Source organism: Scomber japonicus, chromosome 6, assembly GCF_027409825.1.
Source record: "Scomber japonicus isolate fScoJap1 chromosome 6, fScoJap1.pri, whole genome shotgun sequence".
Taxonomy (NCBI): domain Eukaryota; kingdom Metazoa; phylum Chordata; class Actinopteri; order Scombriformes; family Scombridae; genus Scomber; species Scomber japonicus.
Window position 1 is genome coordinate 15,242,885 of NC_070583.1, and position 21,900 is coordinate 15,264,784.

General features: G+C 39.3%; 1 protein-coding gene across 1 annotated transcript in view; it reads right to left on the reverse strand.

The window, feature by feature from the left end:
- Nucleotides 1-1,639: 1,639 nt before the first annotated feature.
- Nucleotides 1,640-21,900, reverse strand: part of kirrel3b (kirre like nephrin family adhesion molecule 3b) — a 61,714-nt gene continuing 41,453 nt past the window's right edge. Inside the window, exons 7-15 of the mRNA XM_053320884.1 lie at nucleotides 21,769-21,896; nucleotides 21,121-21,247; nucleotides 13,250-13,350; nucleotides 10,027-10,237; nucleotides 8,489-8,584; nucleotides 7,897-7,980; nucleotides 7,507-7,616; nucleotides 6,679-6,765; nucleotides 1,640-2,101 (exon numbers count right to left, since the gene is read on the reverse strand). Of these exons, the coding sequence (XP_053176859.1) occupies nucleotides 1,640-2,101; nucleotides 6,679-6,765; nucleotides 7,507-7,616; nucleotides 7,897-7,980; nucleotides 8,489-8,584; nucleotides 10,027-10,237; nucleotides 13,250-13,350; nucleotides 21,121-21,247; nucleotides 21,769-21,896 (1,406 nt within the window). The remainder of the gene's footprint in view (nucleotides 2,102-6,678; nucleotides 6,766-7,506; nucleotides 7,617-7,896; nucleotides 7,981-8,488; nucleotides 8,585-10,026; nucleotides 10,238-13,249; nucleotides 13,351-21,120; nucleotides 21,248-21,768; nucleotides 21,897-21,900) is intronic.

A 21,900-nucleotide genomic window follows, 5' to 3' on the forward strand; every position in this document is an offset into this window, starting at 1 on the left:
GTCTGCAATGGGACTCTCAGTGTTCTGTGCTGCAAAAAAGCAAAACTCCCCAGTCATTACTTTGTGTTCTGCCATAAAACATGCACAGTGCATGACTATGACACTGTTGACAACAACCTCATTTTGAAACTTTTAGAAAAGTGTGTGTGTAAGTGTGAGTTAAATCACTACTCTCTGCCTCTACTCTCAACTAAAACAAGTACAGTGTCAGTGGAGAAATAATAAACCCAATTTCATATATGTCACACACAGTGCAAAACAGAAAAAAAGACTTTGCCATGATCAGCTCCACCGTAGCCAAAAAAACAGCATACAGAAAAAAATAAAAAAATACATTTCCTAAATGTGTTTCTCATGTCCCTTGATGACCAGCACAATCACATGTAGGTATACAGCCAGGGTGAACTGAGCTCCAGTGTCAAAAGCTCTACTAAAGTATAATGATTACATTTCCTTCAACAGGTACCCTCAAGTATATGACTGATGATATGTGGCATTAGCAGGACAAACTCACAAGTGCAACATGGGTTGCAGTGTGTGGGCTTTCCTGCTGCGTGCCCTGGAGCTGGATTTGTTGTGGTTACACCACAGAGGATGCAGCTCCCCATCAACAGAAGAGTTGATAGTGTATGTCTATCTTGGTTAGTCAAAGTTTGTATTGACACAGTTCAAACAGACCCTCAAGGCAAAGTAGATAGGGTTCTGAAGGGCAAGAAGATGCGCTCATGTCTCATTAAGAGTCCTCCATGAGTGAAATCAGTCAGAAATTAGATATTAGAAAAAGAATTATAGTCACATATGTACACTGATATTATTTTATCGCAGAGTGTCAAAGCAAAGTAATGACTCAGGGATTTAAAATGAGATCTCAGCCCCTCTTTATCTGCTCAGCTCTGTGGCCTAGATATCGCTGTGGAGGGAAAAAAGCAGTTCTTTTTAAACGTTTGAGACATCTGTGGGCACATGGAGAAATGTTTATTCCACCTACACATGAGACGAGTTTCAATGGGCCAAGCTTAACATACAGAGTGCAAAGAGAGGTGTGGGGGGGGCAGGGGGAATTATCGTTTTAACAACTAAAACCATGTGCACATTCAATTTTTGTGCTTCAAACTACGAGAGAGCAGCAGGACATTGGCTCACACTCATTATCGTGCTGTTCGAGTCTTTCAGCACTCATAACAACAATCACACTTTTTCTGAATGACAATCTTCAAAAGGCAAAAAATGGTCTTTGCCAGGGGAGCTGATTGTCACACATAGCCTTGAGATATTCCTGCCCTTTGTTCCACGAACAATCCCACTGCAAGAATTTAATGTTCATATTCCAAAGTTGGGTTGTCTCTGTGTTGGCAAATAACCTCTCTGTGGCACAATTCTGATTATGGGTTAAAAAAGGAGGTGATGAGTTATAAGCATGAGGGAAATATAAGGCTTCTAGATCCACTTTTTGGGACATTGAGAAGTCTGCACAAGTCACACATTTTATTAAAGCCAAACAGCCCCCGCATCTCCAGGTATCCAGAGGACATATACAGTAACATTGTTACTTTAGGAGCTCCTGGGAGCTGATTCTATCACAGTTTAACAATCCTGGCTGGTTTTTACACCCTGTTTACACAGCCTCCTTCCCTAGTGGTCAGACGTGGGTCTGCATGCGCTTCTGGAGGGGCCGAGTGAGGTCTGAGTTCTGAGAGGAGGACTGGGAGTAGTGGGACGAGGAGGAGGCTGATGCCTTGCTGTCTTTGTCGAACTGCACATAGCCTTCCGGCTTACTGTAGCTGCTAATGCCGCTGTCACACTGTGTGTCGATAAAAGAGCTGGAGTCGCTTAGCGAGCCACGCTGGAACTCCCGTTCGCATAGCTCAATGGAGCTGCTGCCCATGCCCAGCACAAAGCGTTGGCTGTAGTCATACAGACGATTGGGACCTGCTCCCAGAGTGGAATAGATGTTGGTGAAGGACATGCCTGTTGGTACCCGCTGTTTGCCCAGGGTGCCTGTGTTGGTGGGGTTTCTTACTTCAGTGGATTGATTCCCTGCCATGGTAGGGGTTTGGTGCTCCTTGAAGGTATTAACACTGTAGTAGCCATTTGTGGGGTCCTATTGAAAACACAGGAAATGGAAATACAAATATTTATTTCTTTGCTGTACCAGTAATAGCACATTAAAGGGGGGATGGGGAAACAGAGGGCACAAAGAAAATAAAACCACCCCCTTGTTTATACTTTTACATTTACATGCATTCTTCTCAGAGCTCAACAGGAGCCAAGGTCAAACTGGCAGTAATTACCATTCAAATTGGTGAATAAATAAGGGAAGAGGGTGCAGTGTACATCACGGAAGAAGCGAACAACAGTGGCAATGCTTTGTGCTAGGGTTTAGTCAGCCCCCACGCTAACCTTAAAATCATGTTTCTCGCTAATTAAGCGGGCCTTGATGATTCACATTTTGGCATCCAATGTGTCACTGCAAAGTTCACTCACAAACCAGCTTTAATTGGGCCTAAACAGACTGTAGTATCTGTAATTTCATGTATGCACTGAAATGGCTTCTGAGGCTACAGCTGTGCCACTTGTTTGTCTGCTAGGCTGCAGGCACCGTGCTGTTGCTAAGGGTCCAGATAGGGCATGTCTCCGTGTTTGTGTGAGTGTGTGAGAGTGTGTTTGTATGTATGTGTGTTTTCTGCTCCTCATGTGAATGGGTGCGAATGTCAAGCATAGTGAGCATGGTAGCAAATCCAAAGAAGAATGCACATGATGAGGAAATGAGAGACAGCCTGAGAGGATCCTCGTTATGCTTGTCATTATCAGACAGCAGACAGGGAGATTGTTTGCGTCTGGCCTTTATCTCTTGTTCAGTCCCCTTCTGCTCTCGCCTCATGCATGCTGTCATTAACTAGGATAAAGAAACTAAAAACTAAAAAGGTCTGGCCCCAGAGGAAGCAGGTAAGCAGGCAAACACAATAGAAGCACACATCAGGGAGCCAACGCCAACATTTGTTTGGACCAGAGGAGAAATGATCAGGACCAAATTTATTTCAACAGCACTGATAAGCTCTGGCATGCTGCAGAGTCTAAACGGGCACCACCTATGTATGTCACCTTGCTCATATGGGGTCAGAATGGTGATATAATCTCTGGATAATACAAATTGCAGTGTGACAATTTGTCTTTAGTCTTGCCTACAAGTAAGCAGGTCGGAGGTGGAATAAACACCTTGTGGGATAATCCGCTGTGCTAGATTTACTGATGCATTTATGTGAAAAGCACCAAGAGGATTCTTTTTAAAGAATAGTAAACACTTTTACCCAATTTAAACAACAATAACATATTTATACATACTCAGATTTTTTTTTGGGAACAGGTATAAAAAAAATATTGTAAGTTAGTTTTTTCACACAATTGACTGAGCGCAGTCAATGTATTTCTGTTTAAATGCATTTAACTTTTGCTTTAATGCACAGCATATTAAGTAGTTTTTGTGTGACCCTTACGTCAGTGTAATTGTTAAAGATACCTTGTGGGGTGTTAGACCACTTGTAGTTCTATGGTTCCCTCATTTTGTTTCTTCTTGTATGTCCAGTGCTGTGCAATATTACTACTTCAAGTATATTACTAATTTCAATTTATCCGTGCAACATATATATATACATATATTATATGCATATATATTTTCTTTCACTTTAATCTGTGCAATAACAATATCATATCTGTTATATTACCACTCAATACCAATATTAATGATCATTTGAATTTTTTATTATATATTTCTACTATTATTGTTCTTATTGTTTTTCGTACTTATTTTTTGTTCTTTATTCTTTTCTTATTGATGCTCCTCTATTTTACTGTCCACTTGCTGCTGTAATAATTATATATCTTATCTTATCTTATAGGCACATGAGGCTTCACATGCGTGGGCTTGCAGGTGGTGCAATGCATATGCCTGCCAATTGCTTCACACTATGATACTAATCAGGTGGGGGTAATGCACCGACAATATGCAGGCAAAGGCAGGAGAGAAGAAGACTGCCAGCTAGTAAATATAGATGTAAACAGTGCCAGTTTTATATTTAAAAAAAACAAGAAAATGCATTCAACATGCTTGTTAGAGCTCAACAATACACACAATGTGTTTTGGTGAATGTAAACAGAAACATTGTTTTAAAAGAAAACTCCATAAAACAGCTGCTACAGTGATTTGAGATGAAACAACAATCTTTTACACATTATCTATGCCCTTTATAAGAAAATACAGCTGACTAGAGAACTATAAATGTAGAAATTCAGAAATGTTAACACAACTAAAAACAATAGATAATTGATTCATTTGAAATTGTAAAACTGACATTTTAAAGGCCACTTTGCTGGACTGACAACAGTAAGATAATTCTAAGATGAAGGAGAATATGGCCATCCTTTACTAGAGGTTTGCCTATCAGGGAGTGAAAAGGGGCCTCGATACAAGAATCTGCACAGTCTGCCAAATTGCATGTGGATCATTTATTGCAAGAGTTACAAGTGGTGCAGTAAAGTACTTTCATGTGCGACGGGAGAAGTGAAAGCGAAGTCTGTACAGGCTGATCCATTCATGCCTGCTCAATGGCATGTAAATGGGTGAACAGCTATAAATAGCACTGAAGTCAGTTATTATTGCATTCATTAAATCTTGGCTTTACTGAATAAAACACATTTGGTTTGAGCACACTGACATTTTAGCCTCTTTGAAAATGTACAGAACCAAGCTGGACATATATGCTCCATGAGGATTAGGGAGCAGCATAGTTGATATCAAAGGATGTACGTGTATAATAAGTAGATGCCATTAATCAAACCGTGGATGGAGATCATGGGATCAGACTATTTCTTCTATATATACAGTACTGTGCAAAAGTTTTAATGACCATCCATATTTATTTTCCGGTCTCTTTATTAAGATACAAACAGAAAATACAGGAAATATGTACACACAATGTTCAGAAAAAAATGGCTTCCACAGGCAAAAGTCAGAATTTAGGGTGATCTCCCTTGGCACTAAGCACATCTTGAACTCTTTTGGGGAGACTGTCCTCAAGTTTTCTGAAGTAATCTTCTGGTATATAATACCAGGCTTCTTTAAGCTCTTCCCAGAGTTCTTCTTTAGATTTAGACTCTCTTTTATTTATTTCTCTGTCCAGATGACCCCATATTCAGGTCTGGACTCTGTGGAGGCCAGTCCAAGACTGTCAGTTGTCTGTTTTTCTCTCCAAATACGATTTCACTGCATTAGCAGTGTGCTTGGGATCGTTATCATGCTGAAAAAATAAAACCATTCCCAAACAGGCACTTTCAAGAAGGAATTACCTGATGATTTATAAACCTGTCTGTACTTTTCAGCATTCATGATCCCATCAATTTTGACAACATCACCAACACCACTGGCAGAAATGCAGCCCAAACCAGGACACAATTATGATTTTATGTCTGTCAAATTCTGTGATGTTTGGCATTTTAAATGGAATGTTGTGATTGAAAGTTGGTCTTACACATAAAACTTCCAATGACTTCAAAAACAAGCCTATAGAAGCATTTTATTCAGATTTTTTCTGTGTTTTTAATACTGCATGCACATTTCCTGTATTTTCTGGTTGTACTCTAATAAAGATATTGAGAAATAATGATATATGGACATATAATTGTTTCGCACGCTTTGTTCTCTCTCCCATGTTGATAGTGACAATAGTGACATTGCCTGTTTAGTGGTGATTTGATTAAATTGGAGTATTTTAGCTGCATACCGCAGATGGCTGTAAAGATTAGATTATGAACGTTGACACTGTTACCATGAGGATTAATGCTGATACAGTGTTTACAGAATTGTGTCTGGATAACAAATGATATGTTACCAATCAGAGAGTAATAACAACAGTGACAATATTCCAATGTTTTTATACAATTTATTTTGTGAAAAGTGTTCATTATTTTTGATTGAATGTTTAATTTAATTTTTAATGAGTGTTTAATGGTGGTTTAGTGGAGTGAATAAGGAACAGAGAAATTAGTTTACTATTACTTATTATTCAAACATAGCAATCCTGTAGTGAAATTACAACATTACAAATATGAGCCACATGCATTGAAAGCTGAAACAACTTGCAGAATTTTCCAAACTAGCACTGCAATAAATAGACTTGATAGTAGATGTTGTGGGTTTATCCGCAGGTCCCAGTGCTTTTAAGATGTCAGATAACTAATTAATAGGATGAGAATATTGTTGAAAACAGTTTCTTTAAAGGCAAGTTTATTCTAAATTTAAAAATGTCAGAAATGCTGAGAGAGTAAAATCAGGTTAATAAACACCCATCATGTCTCCCAGTCGTACAGTATATGCTGAGTAAAATAGTCCAATCCCATCCATATATGGTATAAATAACTCAGCTTAAGGGCCAACCAGCCTCTGGTTCCTTGAACCACCTTCGATGAGAGACTAATTAATGAAATTAGACCTGTAGGAGTCATTCTGCCTCTGGACCTCTAGGAAAATCCTGTGTATAGCAGGAGAGGGATTTATGTTTTTTCAGCTATTTTGGTTCCCAAGATGAAGACCACCCACTGGCCCGAAGGCATTTCTCTCCCCACAATTTTATTCTTGCTTTCCTGCTTTCACGCCTTGACGCCGCTGTCGCTCATGAGTCGTACCTTAATGTGCTGATACTCCTTCTCCTCTTCTTGTAAAACCTCCAGCTGCTTCAGAACAGATTCCTGCTGGAACTCTCCTCGTTCAACCTGAATAGAAATCAAGCAAAGTACACCAAGAGTCTGTGAAGTATCTGAAACTCTTCATAGTAAAAAAAAGAACATTTTAGATTGAAGCATTTCACTTTTATCACTTGTTCTCCCTTTTTTTAATATCAGTCAGACATGTTTCACCTTCACTCAGTGCTGCCAGGGAGCATTAATAATGTATCCATGAATATCTTTTATTTATCTTGACAAAATGCAGATTCGTAAGGTAGACACGCTCATTTCCTTGCACTAACACCATGTACTGACTGTATTAAGTATTTTGAAAGGCACTGTAATCCAAACCTTTTACTGCAAATAACCCTGCCCTGGAGCAAACTGCATGAAAACCAAAACACTGGTACAGCTCCAAAGAGGAAACTGTTCTTTGAGTGTCTTGAAGGCATGTAGATAGAGAAGTACACCCACTGTAGGATTACCCAGTATGCATCAGTATCTCCATAGTTAAAATGTATTGGGGTCTGTTCTGCTCATAGTGATGGTGGCATCATATTGATAAATATAGGCCCTATGCTTTTACTACAGCCAATATACAATCTACAGTCCTTTACTACCAAGGAATTCCATAGGACAAAGATATGCCAAAAAATAACATGCATTCATAATGTTACAGTCAAGCTGAGAAAGCAATACAAAAATAAAAGACCTAATTTTTGTTGAAATTTTATTTTTGAAAACAGGAAGAAGAAATAGAAAGTAGTATGTTGCGACACTCACACTCACCATCAGTTGTTTCATGGAGGTGTGCTCTTCGTTTTCCCGTGCTGCATTATGGTCTTTGTGTACAATCTCCACCCGGATGTCATTTTTGGCCGACACGACTCCTTTTAGATCTAGCAAAAAAACAGATGACACGTATATCTCAATAAACTGGATAAACACCATTTTGTATTTGTTGACATTACAATTTCCCCTAGTGCAGTATTACAGAATTTGGTTTGTGAGAACTCCCCCATTTCCCGAAAAACAATACAAAGCATTATTAATCATTTTGTTTCCTGCCAACAAAAGATTATCTCTTTCTGCACACATATGCAATCTCACACAGCCTTCCACGGTGGCTCATTCTGTTTGGGAGAATGCTGATGATACTTTTACATAACAAAGTCTTACTTTCTGTTTTAATTTTGCTTGCAAGTTCTCTCTGGTGAGCACAGATGGAGACGGGCAGTGAGGGCATAACCAGGTGCGCTTCCTCTGTAGTATACAGACAATAGACATGCTGAAGGGACCAGTAGCACAGTTTGGTTCTTGGAAAGAGACAGTTGCTGACTGTCTCTAACTTGAGTCACTTGGTACATGGGTGGGAGGCAGTGAATATAGCGCATGATGTAAATAGCCTCCAAAGTGAATGCAGCCAGACTGAGATTGCATGAAATGAGTCCTTATCACAATCTGGCTATCACTGCACCACAAAAAGATGTCCATCTTAACATGTGATCTCATCTTAAGTGTGACACTATGTTCCGGGCAGTTTATCAGATATCTTTGTAGCTGCTGGCAATTGCTCTATCTTCTGTCTCATATTTAAGTCAAAATTTGCAGACAAGCAAAATCATCCTACCATGCAGAGATTTTTTTTTTTTTGTTTGACTGAAAAAGAGATCCACATTGGAATAGATAGACATTTTTTTGCATGACTGGGGACCATACAGTACATTGGCATGCATGCTTCAGTGGATATTACTGGGAAGAGGAGACATACTTCTCTGGGAGCGGGTGCAACAGAATGCTCCAATGGTGCCCATGAGGACGATGAGAGCCACAAAAGCTCCCACAGCAATGCCGATGATCACCGCCACTGGGAGAGATTCTGCAGAGAGCAACAAAGAGACGTGTCCTTCTACAATAAAATACTGCAAACATTTCAAATGTACATTAAATTAAAGATTGGGGACATAACAGAAAAGCACACAACAGCATACTCTCAAAATTTAGAGGCCACCTTTTTCTTTCAGGCATGAACACACAAACACATACGCACCAACTCTCCTCACACCCCCCTCTTTTCTGCCTCTGCAACAATAAGGAACTAAGGGAAGATATGCTACATTTTATCTCCCTCTAAATGACTTTGACATTTTATCAGTGCGGACAAACATTATCCTACTGTCCAATATTGCCTGATTATTCTACTGTTTAATAACTTTTAATTTATACTCATTTAGGCTAATAGAAGCATTTCACTGAGGGTGTAAAAGTGTGTGCATTAGTTTGAGCATAATCATGTTTGTGTGTTTCTGCTCGGATGTTGTAGTGCATGTGTGACTGGGAAGAGACTAAACCTGCAGGCATACATCTATATGCTGCTTCAACATTAAAGGTCCTCATTAAAGCACACTTTAATGAGGACCTGCATTGCCCACATTTATGACCTTCTCGCATTTTAAACTAATGCAAAACAACCAAGTGCTCTTCCTACACCATTAAAGCCTATTTAATGTCTTCATTGATCAATGTCACTTTCACATAAGCAGCTTATAATTTATCATTTGCAATAAGTGGATAGAAAACACAGCTTCCCCAATGGTAGAGGAGAAAGGGTCAACAGATAAAAAGTATTCACTTTTGAATCAATGCAAACTGAGAAGAATGTTTGGAGTTGCTATTTGACATGAATATAGGAGGAGGCAAAGTTTATTTTATATTCAGGAAGCAGTGCTCAGTAAGGGTCACCAGTTCAAATAACCAGGGAGTTGCACTTTATGTTAATCCAGAAAACTAATTTGTAAGGGATTTATCGATGTCATCATCACATTTACTGTACATCAAACATTTAAGGATTAAGGTCATGCAGTGTAACTTTGTATTGCCACTTTGCAATTCCAAATTGGTAAAAAATGTCACTTTTTAAGAATTTATTTCTGATAGAATTTGGGGGGAACCCCCCCAAAACCTCAAATGGTGTTTATCTAAACGTAACAGCTGTATCAAAGTAAAAAACAAACAAACTGTATTATACACTGAAATCTATATGCCCATTGGTTATATACATCCAAGGTTATCATCTATTCAAGATTTGATATTTTAACGTATGTGCTTGATGACCAAATTGCTATCAGATTTCATTCCATGCATACCTAAAGCACATGCAGACACAGAGGCACAGTCACGTGCTTACAGACAGAGGGCTGGCACAAACAGACTGATGCACAAAAAGCACCATAGCTCTGTCACTATCTACTAATATCTGAAAACCACAACCACGTGATTTTAAGAAGAGGAAGGTGGAACCTGTCGAACCTTGGCTCCCACCTTGTTCCTTAAGGCGTATGATCTCAGTATCAGAGCCAAAGCTGTTCCACGCAGTGCAGTTATAAATGGTCTGGAAGTCAGCTGGGACAATGTTACTCATGGTCAGTGTGGAAATCACTCCTTCTTCTGTGGTGACGGTCTCCACAGTGTAACGGCCAGATGTTCCAGACTCCAACACAGTTTCTTTCCATGACCAGGCCTGAGAAGAGACAAGGGGTAAATGTGTTAAAAAATAAAAGTACTCTAAAGTGAAGCTTCATGTCTTCATGTTCGGGTCTCTGTATTGTCAGTATTATCTCATGCTCTACCAGTATGGACACACAAAGACACATGTCTGTCTGTCAATGGGTCTACTCCTTTGGTTCAGACTGAAATATCTCAATTTTCGGGTGGTTTTTAAATACATTTTGAAAAAAACATTCTTCTTCCCTGGTAAAGAGAAGTTTACTGACTTTTAATGATCCTATGACATTTACTCTTGTTCCACTATGAGGTTGACATTTCTGGATTTGAGTGTCTGGCATGAAATTTGGTACAGGCGATCATGTCCCAGTCTAGACACATTTTAATACATAATGATCCCATGGTGATGACTTTAGGTCCAAACTGATGCTAAAGTGTACCTATCAATTCTTAGTCTTGTCATGAGGTAAGAGATGCATGTTATGGGTACAGACATTAAGAAGAAACAAACCGATTTCTTTCCATAACCAGGCAATACAACTTTGGCCCTGATACCAGTCACCATCATATGTCAGTGATTGAACAAGGCACTGTAGCACTCAATTGTTAAAGCTGACTGAGACTCCACACATCTGCACTTCATGCAACTACCTAACTTTGAATACTCCTGTCAGTGGATTCTTGAGTTCATAAGAAGGTGTATAATGGCATGGTGATGACCTGGTCATTAACCCCATTTCACGCAGGTGCTCCTGGATGATTCTTTCATAATGACAAGCAGCTTTATGTTCCTCAAAATACACACTTCCATAGATATACATGATGGCCATGAACAGATGACTCTCATGCCCTATTGTAATAAAAGGGTAGTTCTATTTATTCCTTTTATAAGGTAGTATGAGTTACTGCTAGTGATATCATTGCACAGACATTCGCTCATTTTGTTTGGTGAATAGCTCCATGATTCAGAGGAAAATGAATCAGTGAGAATGCACTTAAGATATTGTATTCTATTGTGGATAGTTTGGATGCTGTGTTATGGTTAAAAAATGCTGTGGTTGACTGGCCCCATTTACTGCTGTTCATCTCTGTTTGACAAGCTGCCAACTCACAGAGATATCTCCGGTATCTGTAGACTGAGCCAATATCAATGGGTATTTGCAAATTGCATGTACTCTAGGCAGATTTCATCTCGCTGCAGAATTACTGTGCTTTTGGATTTGGCTGCTGGGAGACTATGGGCTCGAAATAGGGTCATAAGTACATGCTACTATTTGTAGTGAAGTGTTTCCTGTGAACTAAAGGAAGATGTAGGGCACACGATGCCGTGCATTATTTTAAATACTGTGAATAATCATGGTAGCTAAAGAATAAGATCAAAAATATCCTAAAAAAAATCAACTTTCATAACAATAACACTTGTTATTGTAAGCAGAATTAGGACACACACAGAATTAGGACACACTGTGACAACTGTATCACTTTCAATACAAATATATTAAAACCCTTTGCACATTTTGTATGTATTAAAAATATGTGCTGTTTGTCTTTAACAGTTTGTCTGATGATGTTACATTGATAATTTTTTTGACATAACTGGAAACTCTTTTTGCAAAGTCTGCGTGTGATCAAATGCACACATATAACATTTATGTCAAAATAATTAAGATTTGGTGTCACATTGATAAAAGAGAAATCAAACTGAATATCTTGAGTAAATGTACTCTGAAATAACAGCAAAACCAAATGTCCAAAATCTGAAGGTGCTTGCAAATATTGTGAGGCACAGAAGGTATACAGAAGGGATTTCTGACATGTGATGGACTGATGGGAAATTGCACTAACAAGAGAAACATGGGGAAATAATTGATATTAGCATATTCTGGGCGTACCAGCAAATCACTGCAAAAGTTAAAATCGACTCAATAAAAGATGAATAAAACATTTTTAAAAGCGATCTGTCGACATTAAAATCCCTCCGCTTCCTTAAAAAGAACAGTCTCTGATTGGCTTTTTTGCAGATATAGTCAGTGTTGGCCTCAAAAATCAGTTTATCATCCAAGATGGTGCCCAAGTACTTGTACTGGCTTACAATCTCCACAACTGTACCATTAATGAAAGTGGGTTTTGGGGCAGGTGGGTTCCTCCAAATATCGATCAGCATTTCTTTAGAGTTATACAAATGTCACATTGTTACACATTTTGACTTGGTTTGAGTATTTCACTTAATTACTCAAGGAAATAATCCTGTTTTTGTTAACATCTAGGTTCCAAAATGTCTAAAGTGAAGAGCTTTCTTTGTCCTTACTCTTCCAATATTTTTTGTGGAGTATAACTGTACCAAAGGTCTAAGGACAGACGCTGTTATACAGATTATAAACCACTTGTCACTTTGGGCTCTATACATGAAATTGACTTGACTTGACATAGCTGCATCTTAAATGATGTATGCAAGTCGTTAAATAAAAGGCAGAATAAAAGAAAACTGGACTTTTGTGAAGACTTAATTAAATAGTTTGGAGACCAGGATAAACACTTAGACCCAGCAGCCCTGCCACCACAGGCACACCTCTCAAATCAACCTGATATTAATTATGCTGCTAGTTAATGCTGGACACCAATATAATAAAAACACACATTAGATGACAAAGTATGGCAATTAACCACAGGCAAACACATGCATATGCAAACACACACATGCACACACACACATTGACAAATTAATAATAAGTGCAGTGTGAACTCAGAGAATAGGCTGTTTATATAAGGTCCATAAATCTTAATGGGATCAGTGCTAACAAAGCATACGTGAGCATTAAATGAGAAACTGTGGGTTCCAACTGTAGTCTCAAGCTCACCTTTTCATATGAAAAGAAATGATCAAATAACACTGTAAAATGCTAGTGTGCACTGCTCATGTTTAGATAGGCATTATACTATACACAGATATGGTGGGTCATTATTCTATCTAATTTGCATAACTCCGAAAAAAAGAAACAATTAAAATAAATGATCCAGAAGTACTTACAATGCGGTCTGGAGGAGGTGTACTTCGAATAAAACATTTGATTTGTCCTTTTTCTCCATGTAAAGCTTGCTGAGTCTGTGTGCTGGAGATGGTGGGTGGTCCTGAAGAGAAAAAAGAAAGAAAAGAGAAAAAAAAAATACAATCATAAAAAAGTTTGAAGAGGAGTCACAGAAATTGAAACATGAATAATTAAATTCATTTTTGGTTTGAGGTCATAACAATTCTGCTTAATCGAGTTCTTTAGGTAGATTATATTCTATCGCTCTCCTGTTCCAAGTAGTAACACCCGGAGTGTTCCGTAATTTGTGACTCCTGGGGAAGATTATATTGCAGTGCGATATGAACATGCTTTATCCCTCGGTACAATCTACCCAAGGACACACTAGGACTGAACGAAGGGCAGAAGAGGGGGGCCCAGACCTCATTCTGGATAAAGAAATTGTTGATTTATGGCTGGCTTGATTGCTCCCACTGAGATAAACGTTGGTGGAGAGTGCTACGGCAGTTCTTTGGAGCGTAATCAGGACTACACAGATGGAAAGAGAAAAATGCCATTGTGGGGAGATAACACACTTGTCACAGTGTTTCACCTCAATCAGTTTGCTTGCAGCAGATTTGACCCCAGAGCCCATAGGTCAGCGAATAACTATACATTACAGTACATTCCAGCGCTTAGTATGCAGACAACTCCAAAATAGCATGTACAAAGTAGAACAATTAGTAAGATATTGTATGGCATTTTTTATTACTATGTTCAACATTAGCCTTTTATAACCTTTAAAAGGGGTTTTGTTAAAGTCAAGCTTTTAGTATAAGTTTAAATCAGGGTCTTTATTGAAATTAAAATGATAAAGGGGGCCAATTCAATCAAAAGGAGCTGCAGTTATGGACTTCAAGCCAACATGTGTTAAACCTTGATCAGGCTACAAGATCTTGTCTGACAAGGGCAACTTAGCCTAAACGACTGGTCTGCTTGCCATCTGGTCTGGAGGCTGTTCACGCCAGGTGACAGCACTAATATGAAGACAAGATGTCACACATGACCCAATTTTGTCTTTCAAGTGTTTTTTCCCTTCGGTCCTGAAGAGTTCAAGTAAATAAAATTACATGAAGCAAAGTACAAGGGTATGGTTCACATTGAAAAGCATATTATGTAGATTTTTTCCTAAATAAAAAAATGTATACACTCATACAAAATAGTAATAGTGTATCTACAGAGATCACACCCTCTGCCTGTAACTTCTTATTATTTTGCTGTTCTTATTATTTGTTATTATTTTGGGATGTTGCTACAGTAGGTGTCAGGGTTTGGGTGATACGTGCGTAGATGGGGTGTGAGGTTGAGACTTAATAAAAATGTAGCAACTATGTCACATCATTGTGTTTTTTCTATGTGCTTCAGTGTTTCCCCTGAATTAAAAGCAAATTAAAATTTGGACCTCTTCACATGACAGAATGATTCAGCTGTTCTTTTGGTGAATTTCCCTATTTAGCCTCAAGTATCAAGTCAATTCATATACACTTGAGTGACATACACAGTTTCCTTAAATTCAAAAATTGGGCTTCTACAGACATTCTCTCAGATAAAAAAAAACCCACAAAACACAAACACATGTTTCCATCTTGTCTTTGTGGATAGTCCTTTAGAAAGCTGTTCAAATCAAACATTTCTTGTGCTGGTTAAGGTTAAGAATGTGGGTTTGAGGGGGTGTCAAGTAAGGCAGTTTCTTGATTAGTGAGACAACTCACATCCCCGCCAACTTCCCTCAAACTCCTGCTCTCTGCCATCTCTCTGGCGATACATAATTGCAGTTTATTACCTGTCTCTTATTAAAATGAATTAGCATTTTAATGAGACTTTGCCAGATGGCGTCTTGGTGTGCTACTGGAGGATGCTAGAAGGCTGCTACTGCTGCGGAATGAATGTAGCAAACAATTTAAGAAAAATGTATTGAAAGCTGCTCTCCTTATCTGAACAGTATTAGTGCAGCATATATAGCATAGTTCATATAAGGATATTTATATGTGCACATACTAACTTGTGATTAGGAGATAAAAAAATGTGTATGTGGTTTGTATGAGCGCCATCTGTAAACACACAGCAAGATCAATTGCTTGCAGGCTGCAAAAGCCGGGTGGTAGAGGCTGGGGAGGATCTATTCTATGGATCAGAGCTGCAAATGAGGAATATAATTAGATAGCTTTATCTCACTGGCTCAGCCTGGTTTGAAAGTATGTGTGCGCGTGTGTGCCTGTGAGTGTGAGTACGTGCTTGCTACTCGCACTATCGGAGCACAAACACATTGGTAGCGGGCCGTTGGGTGAGACTTCAACATCAATGTTAACAGCAGGGGAGGTAATCACAATGTTGGGTGCAATGTTTCGTTCATTCATTTGAGGAGGTGTTTAACTATGGAGTGGACACTGCAATCTGATTACGCAATATCGGTGTGTGTCAAAAGGCTAGGGCTTACATTTCCTTCCTAAACTGAGGCATCCGCTTTGAACAAAAGCTTGACATTTCCTCAGTACCTCAACACAGCTCTTTTGATTTGTCTGTTTTCTTTTGTGATAAAAGAGAGAACAAAACTGCAACAGGGCAACTGAAACAGAAGAAAAATGTTAGGGTCACTGGTGGCCATATTCTCCTAAGGGAGAAATCCGCTGTAGGAACATACTGTCAACATACTGTTTATTATGAGAGGCCCCTTGAGAAATAATTCATACTTGGTCTCACACAGCATCATAATATCACATATACGCTACTATACTCATATAAAAACACTACTATACTCTCACACACACTTCTATACTCATACAAAAGCACTACTATACTCTCTCACACACACTACTATACGCTCTCACATCCTTCACTTTTAGCAGCAACAACCACAAACAACAGTGTCTAATTAGCCAGCTGAGGTAGTCATCATGTAGAATACTCTTTAACATCCCGAATGCTCTGACAGCTTCACTGTGTTTGTCTGCTTTGACTCAATACATTTTTACAACAGGGACCAGACTGTAATTTCTCCCCTTCGTTTTTCCTGTATGCAGGGCGATCCATACTGACTTGGCTTCACACTGTGAAATACATTTACAGTAATAACTCAGTGCAGATGGCACAGTCCAGAAAAAACTAAGCCTTCTCTTCTCTTTTCTCTTGCCTCGATTGCCTCGTGCTTTATCCAAATTTCCAACTTTTGAAGGGAGCTGAAAACATGTATTCATTCGGTTCAATCAGTATGTATAGAGAGGAATGTTTACTATGTACATATTAACAGAAAATATAGACATGAGAACAATCTGGTACTGCCTCAAAATCGGTGTACAATCTTGACTCAACACTGAAGAGACTCTTGCTGGCATTATGCATACAACTATCCATTTTAAACAGAAATAATAGTCTTGAAGTGATTAGCCAAAGCAACGTCAACACTTATGTTCTTGTGGAGAACATGCTTCCCAGCAGGAGGGGTAAGAAACATGCCAGGAATAAAGATGAGGTTATATTATGAGCCATCTTAGTTTGGGTTCTAAATGGCCAATTCATGATGCAAATCACAAGAACATGCATTGATATACCATTGACATAAACGGCACAAGAACACTGAAGAAAATATATTGAGATAATTCCCTGGTCATATTAATAGGTTGAAAAGACAAACACCACGGTTGTTAATATGAAATTGTTGTAGTTTGAGTTAGTTTTGAGGTTCAGTCACACTACTGTACTTTGCAGCAACTGACCTCAGTGGTATCGTGGTCCAACAACAATACAAGCCTATTTTAACAAGCCTATTTTCTATCAACCACCCTGGTAGAAAACTTAACCCCACATCTAACTTTTTAAGCATGATGGGCTAATAAGATATTGCAGATAGTTTTCACCCATTAAAAAAAGAAAAACAAAACAAAGAGCTTAGCTATGGACAGTGCATATGACAGGTACACATAATGTGAAAAAGTAAGTTCAAAATCTTCCAGAAAGTCTTGCATATAATATCTTGTTATTCTTAAATTGAGCTGGTCAGATAAAATATGCCAAATCTTAAATGCAGTTTTCTCCTTCATTAATTTGCACTTTTCTTTCTTACACAGTGTCATTGCCAGTTTAAAGAAGGCTGGGATGCTAATTAACTAGACACATAAAGGCTGTCTAGAAAGAGAAATGGCAGAAACAAGATCTATAACAACCCAGTGCTCTGTGGGATATTGGGCGATTCTCAGGCCCTCCCTCTCCCTTACTGTGGTAATGGGCTTTCTCTCCCTAGGCTACCCGAGTACTGTACAGTATGTGTCATTATACTGCTTTGCCCAAAGACACATGCATACTCACACAAATGTCTGCACAAATCTATATTCATTAATATGTATAGCACGAATATATGCTCCTTAAGTATACACAAGCTAAATCCTTTCAAGCATGTCAGATAACTTCTCTCAATTCCAACTTCGGGCAGGACTGTGGAAAAAGCCATGCATATATATTGTATGCTATATAAATAATCACACGCATGGACGTGCACAACTCTCTTTCATACATGTAGTCACTCTTATGAAATGCTGAGGATCTTTCCATTCTGAAAACGTACGAGCAGAGTAAGCAATATGTATCCATTAGTGACTTAAACACAAGCTGCCTCCCCTGCTAGCTGTTTGATTATAATTAAATTACATTCTTCCCCAGGGAAAGCAGGAATCCTCATGTCTATGTGGTTTGCCACAGTGGGAGCGGTTGACACACAACGATAGGGAGGAAAGACAGAAGGAATGACAAATTATAAACACATGTAATTTAAATGATGGCATTAAGGAATCAGGGGATAACTGCAGGGGCAATATACACAAAAAAACATTCAAATGTGCAGCAGACACTGTCACGTCATGAGTGCTCTAAATATGCACAGCATTGCCTGGAATGTTAGTGATGTCCCCAAGAAAAGCTTGGTCATCCATTTTGAGGTCTAGCAGCTGCTGAAAGTCTGTGATGCAGCATTCTACTCTGAAACCTGCGAGGCCCTTTTGTACGACCAATTCTGACTCAGTTCCCAAAGTTCTCACCCCTTCAGAAGACCAGGTGCTCACTCCACACTAACTGAGGTCAGAGGATCACTACGCAGAGTCAGCACATTAAAGGCTGATGGTCTAGATTACATACCTGGTAGGGTCCTTTGTGTTTTCCAACCCATCTGGCTGAGGTCATCGCAACACTATTTAAGCTCTTACTGTCCCAGTTCATAGTCCCTAATTGCTTCAAGACCACTTCCATCATCCCTGTCCCCAAGAAATCATCAACCACATGTCTGAATGATCCTGGTCTTGGCCCACATCACAAACATGGCCCCCCCTCCACACTTAACCCAAACCAACCCAGAAGGTCTATGGAGGAAGAGAATTGCCACTGGCCTGTACTCTGCCCTGATCCACCTGGAACATTAAAACACATACATCTGGATGTCGTTCATAGATTACATCAAACCATAAAAACTCCTCTCTCTTGGCCGTAACCCCTTCTTCTGTAACTGGACCCTGGACTTCATGACCAACAGACCTGTGTTCTGAGCTCCCTCCTTTACTTCCTCTTAACCCACACCCACCCGAACCACTGTCTGTTCTCCCGCCTGCCCTCTGAGAGGCGCTACAGAGGCCTCCAAGCAGGTACTACCATGCTCACAAACAGCTTTTTCTCTTGAACCTGGCCACCCGCTGAACTCCTATCACTCATTCACACACATACCCCCCACCCCGCTCCATGTTCTCTCACCTATCAACATTCACATCCTGATCTCTCCCCTCTGCCCCCCTCCTCTGTTTCTGCACTATAGTGATTTTCTTCTGCACTACTACCACTTGTTTACAATGCCCACTGCATTACTACGTATACATTAGATACCACCTCATACATAATGCAAATTTGTACATATCTTGTTTTTTTTGCTATATATTTACTATATTGTGTCTGGCTATGTGTATTTTGTTTATTTCATGCCATGTATGTGCCTATGTCCTCACCTTCATCTACCATTTTTGGTGAAGCTGTAGCCTTCCTGCTGTTGCATATGTGCCTGCCCATTGTGTTTTGAAAAAAAAAATGTATTTAATTGAATTGAGCTGTATGTGAGTTATTCAAACTGAATGTTAGTTATTCATTGTCTGAATTGTCAAGCTGATGAGATGTACAAGGAGTGCTTATGTTCCTTCAATTGAGACAGTGGCATAGGACAATCAATGAACCTCAGGAGAGAGCTCCCTACACGCCAATACTTCAACCGCAGTGTTAGCACTTTCACAAGTTTGACAATCTGATTCGCTTCAAGGACTGGGTAAGAAATGACTCAGGATTCCTCATGTGGTTTGGAAAAAAGAGATGAATTTCAATTATTCAGAAGGGTGAAAAGAAAGGAGGCCTCTGAATGTCAAATACCAATTCAGGCAATGAGGTGCAAGATGCAAAAGAAGAGAAGAAGAAGATAAACAAATACAAAAAAAAGTCTAGAAGACTTGCTTGAGTGAATTCTGCAGAGACTATATAAACATGCCATTTCAGCTTTGTTGTACGCTTCCCAGTGTGCCCGGAGTTGTGTTGTGCTATAATCTTTATTAAAACAATCCATCTTCTTTCTCTCATAGCATCATGTTCAAAAGCAACACAATCTCCTTAGCTACACGAGCTTCATCAAAAGAAACTGGTAAATTGGTTATTATGTATTCTGTTTACACATTAAGGATGCCAGCATAGGTTGCTATCAACAGAATGGGAGACAATAGAATTAGTCATGATTTTGCCTTACGCCTCTTCTGCCTTGATTTCAGCTGAATTCCTGGCTGAGAAGAAGGGGGCTCATTGCAGTTCATAGAAAGTCATGGTTTTGATCTTGTGCTGGAGGGAATACTGGTATCCCATTCTCTCTGATATGCAAAGCTAACGTCTGGGTTTTGAAAAAGAAAATCTTTACACATACTGTTTTCTACTTGATGTATCTTCATCCCCAAATCAGCACACAGTTGCTTACAGGCAAACTCTTTTGTTAGCTTTCAAAATGTACAATGATACACTGTCAGCAGTAAGTCAACATCATCTTGCCAGCATCTTAAACACTCTGTTGTTTTTTCTTCCTTTCTTTCTTTCTTTTTTTCATCTCAGATTGTTTTTGGATGGACACGGAGAAAATAAGAGACATGTAAATCCCACAACTAAGAACCTCTGCTACACTGAAGCATGCTCCCTGAATATCAAGCACTGATAATGAAGTCATTTGTTTGAGAGTTGCCAGGTCTCCCACCAAGGCTGGTATTCATTAGTCAGTCAGCGCCTCAGAAAAGGCAGCTTCCCTGTGACTCATACAGAATATAATTAGCATTTAAGTACATTTCACCTGTTTATGAAATGTGCGACCATATCTTGAACAGAGTGAGTCTATGTGTGTTGCTTTTTATATTTAAAGGCATCGCAATGATGACAGTCAGTGAAACAGCTCTGTTTTAATCAAATTATCTTTGTCTAGAAAATTAATTTGCATTGGTTTGCTGTGTGCCACATTCTTGTATTGTGTATGCGTGATGGTGTTTTGTTGCTATACCTGCCGGGCAAAATAAACCATGTCTCCAAAAAAGTGATATATCAAAAACAAGACTTGAGGAGAGAAATAGAGAAGCCTACTTTGTTGGATTTCTATTGATGGAAGGTTGTTTGTAAACTACAGAGGAAGCAGAATACTGACACTTGTGACAAATTGCTTTCTTCATGCCGCCGCTGACCGCTGACCCCAGACCACAAGATTCAAACTAGTGTATGCATGCATTGACAACTTTGTGGGTGTGCATCTAGGCCCTTTTTGTGTGAAAGACATATCAATAATATAGCTTACCATTGACAGTGAGTGAAACTTCCCTCTCTCCTGCTCCTACTCGTGGGACCACGGCACGGCAAACATATTTCCCAGCATCCTCCTGTCTCACGGATTTCAATGTCAGAAGATTTTCGTTGCTAAGAACCTGAGGCAAAAGTCAAAGATCATCAAATGCAGTGATAGCAAAGGTACGTTTGCATTTGAGAGATAGCAATGAGGGGTGGGGGGGGGGGGGGGTGGTGGTGAGCAGCACATGGTCTATTTAATACTTTAAAGGGCAGCTCTCCTCAATTATTAAAATCCAATTTAGGGTCTGACTGGAGTAAAGGGTTAGCTTTGGCCTTTGATGTTGACAAAAAGAAAGGTGGAATGAGTTTGAATTTGTTGATCAAATCCACAAATCTCATGTTGAGTGCAAACCAGTGAGAGGCTGGAAGACTGTAATGGCCTTCAAATCTTATCAAATTGTTTAATGGACATTTGAGAGCACATTCTGTCACATAAAAAAATTATCCAAAGCACTTAATTTAGGCCATGGAGTTGCTGTAAGTCTCAAATACAAGTTATATGAGTGAAAAGCAGTTTTGAATTGACTGTACATGACAATATGTGACTTTACATAGGAAATACACATAGGATGGTGGCAGTGAAAATCAATATACTCACCACTCCAGATCCCCTCTTCATCCACACTATGGTAAGAGAGGGATTTCCAGTCCAGGCGCAGTTGAACACAGCGACAGATCCAAGGTCCACCTGTAAGGACTGAGGGTCCGCAGCCATGCGAGGGCCGACTGT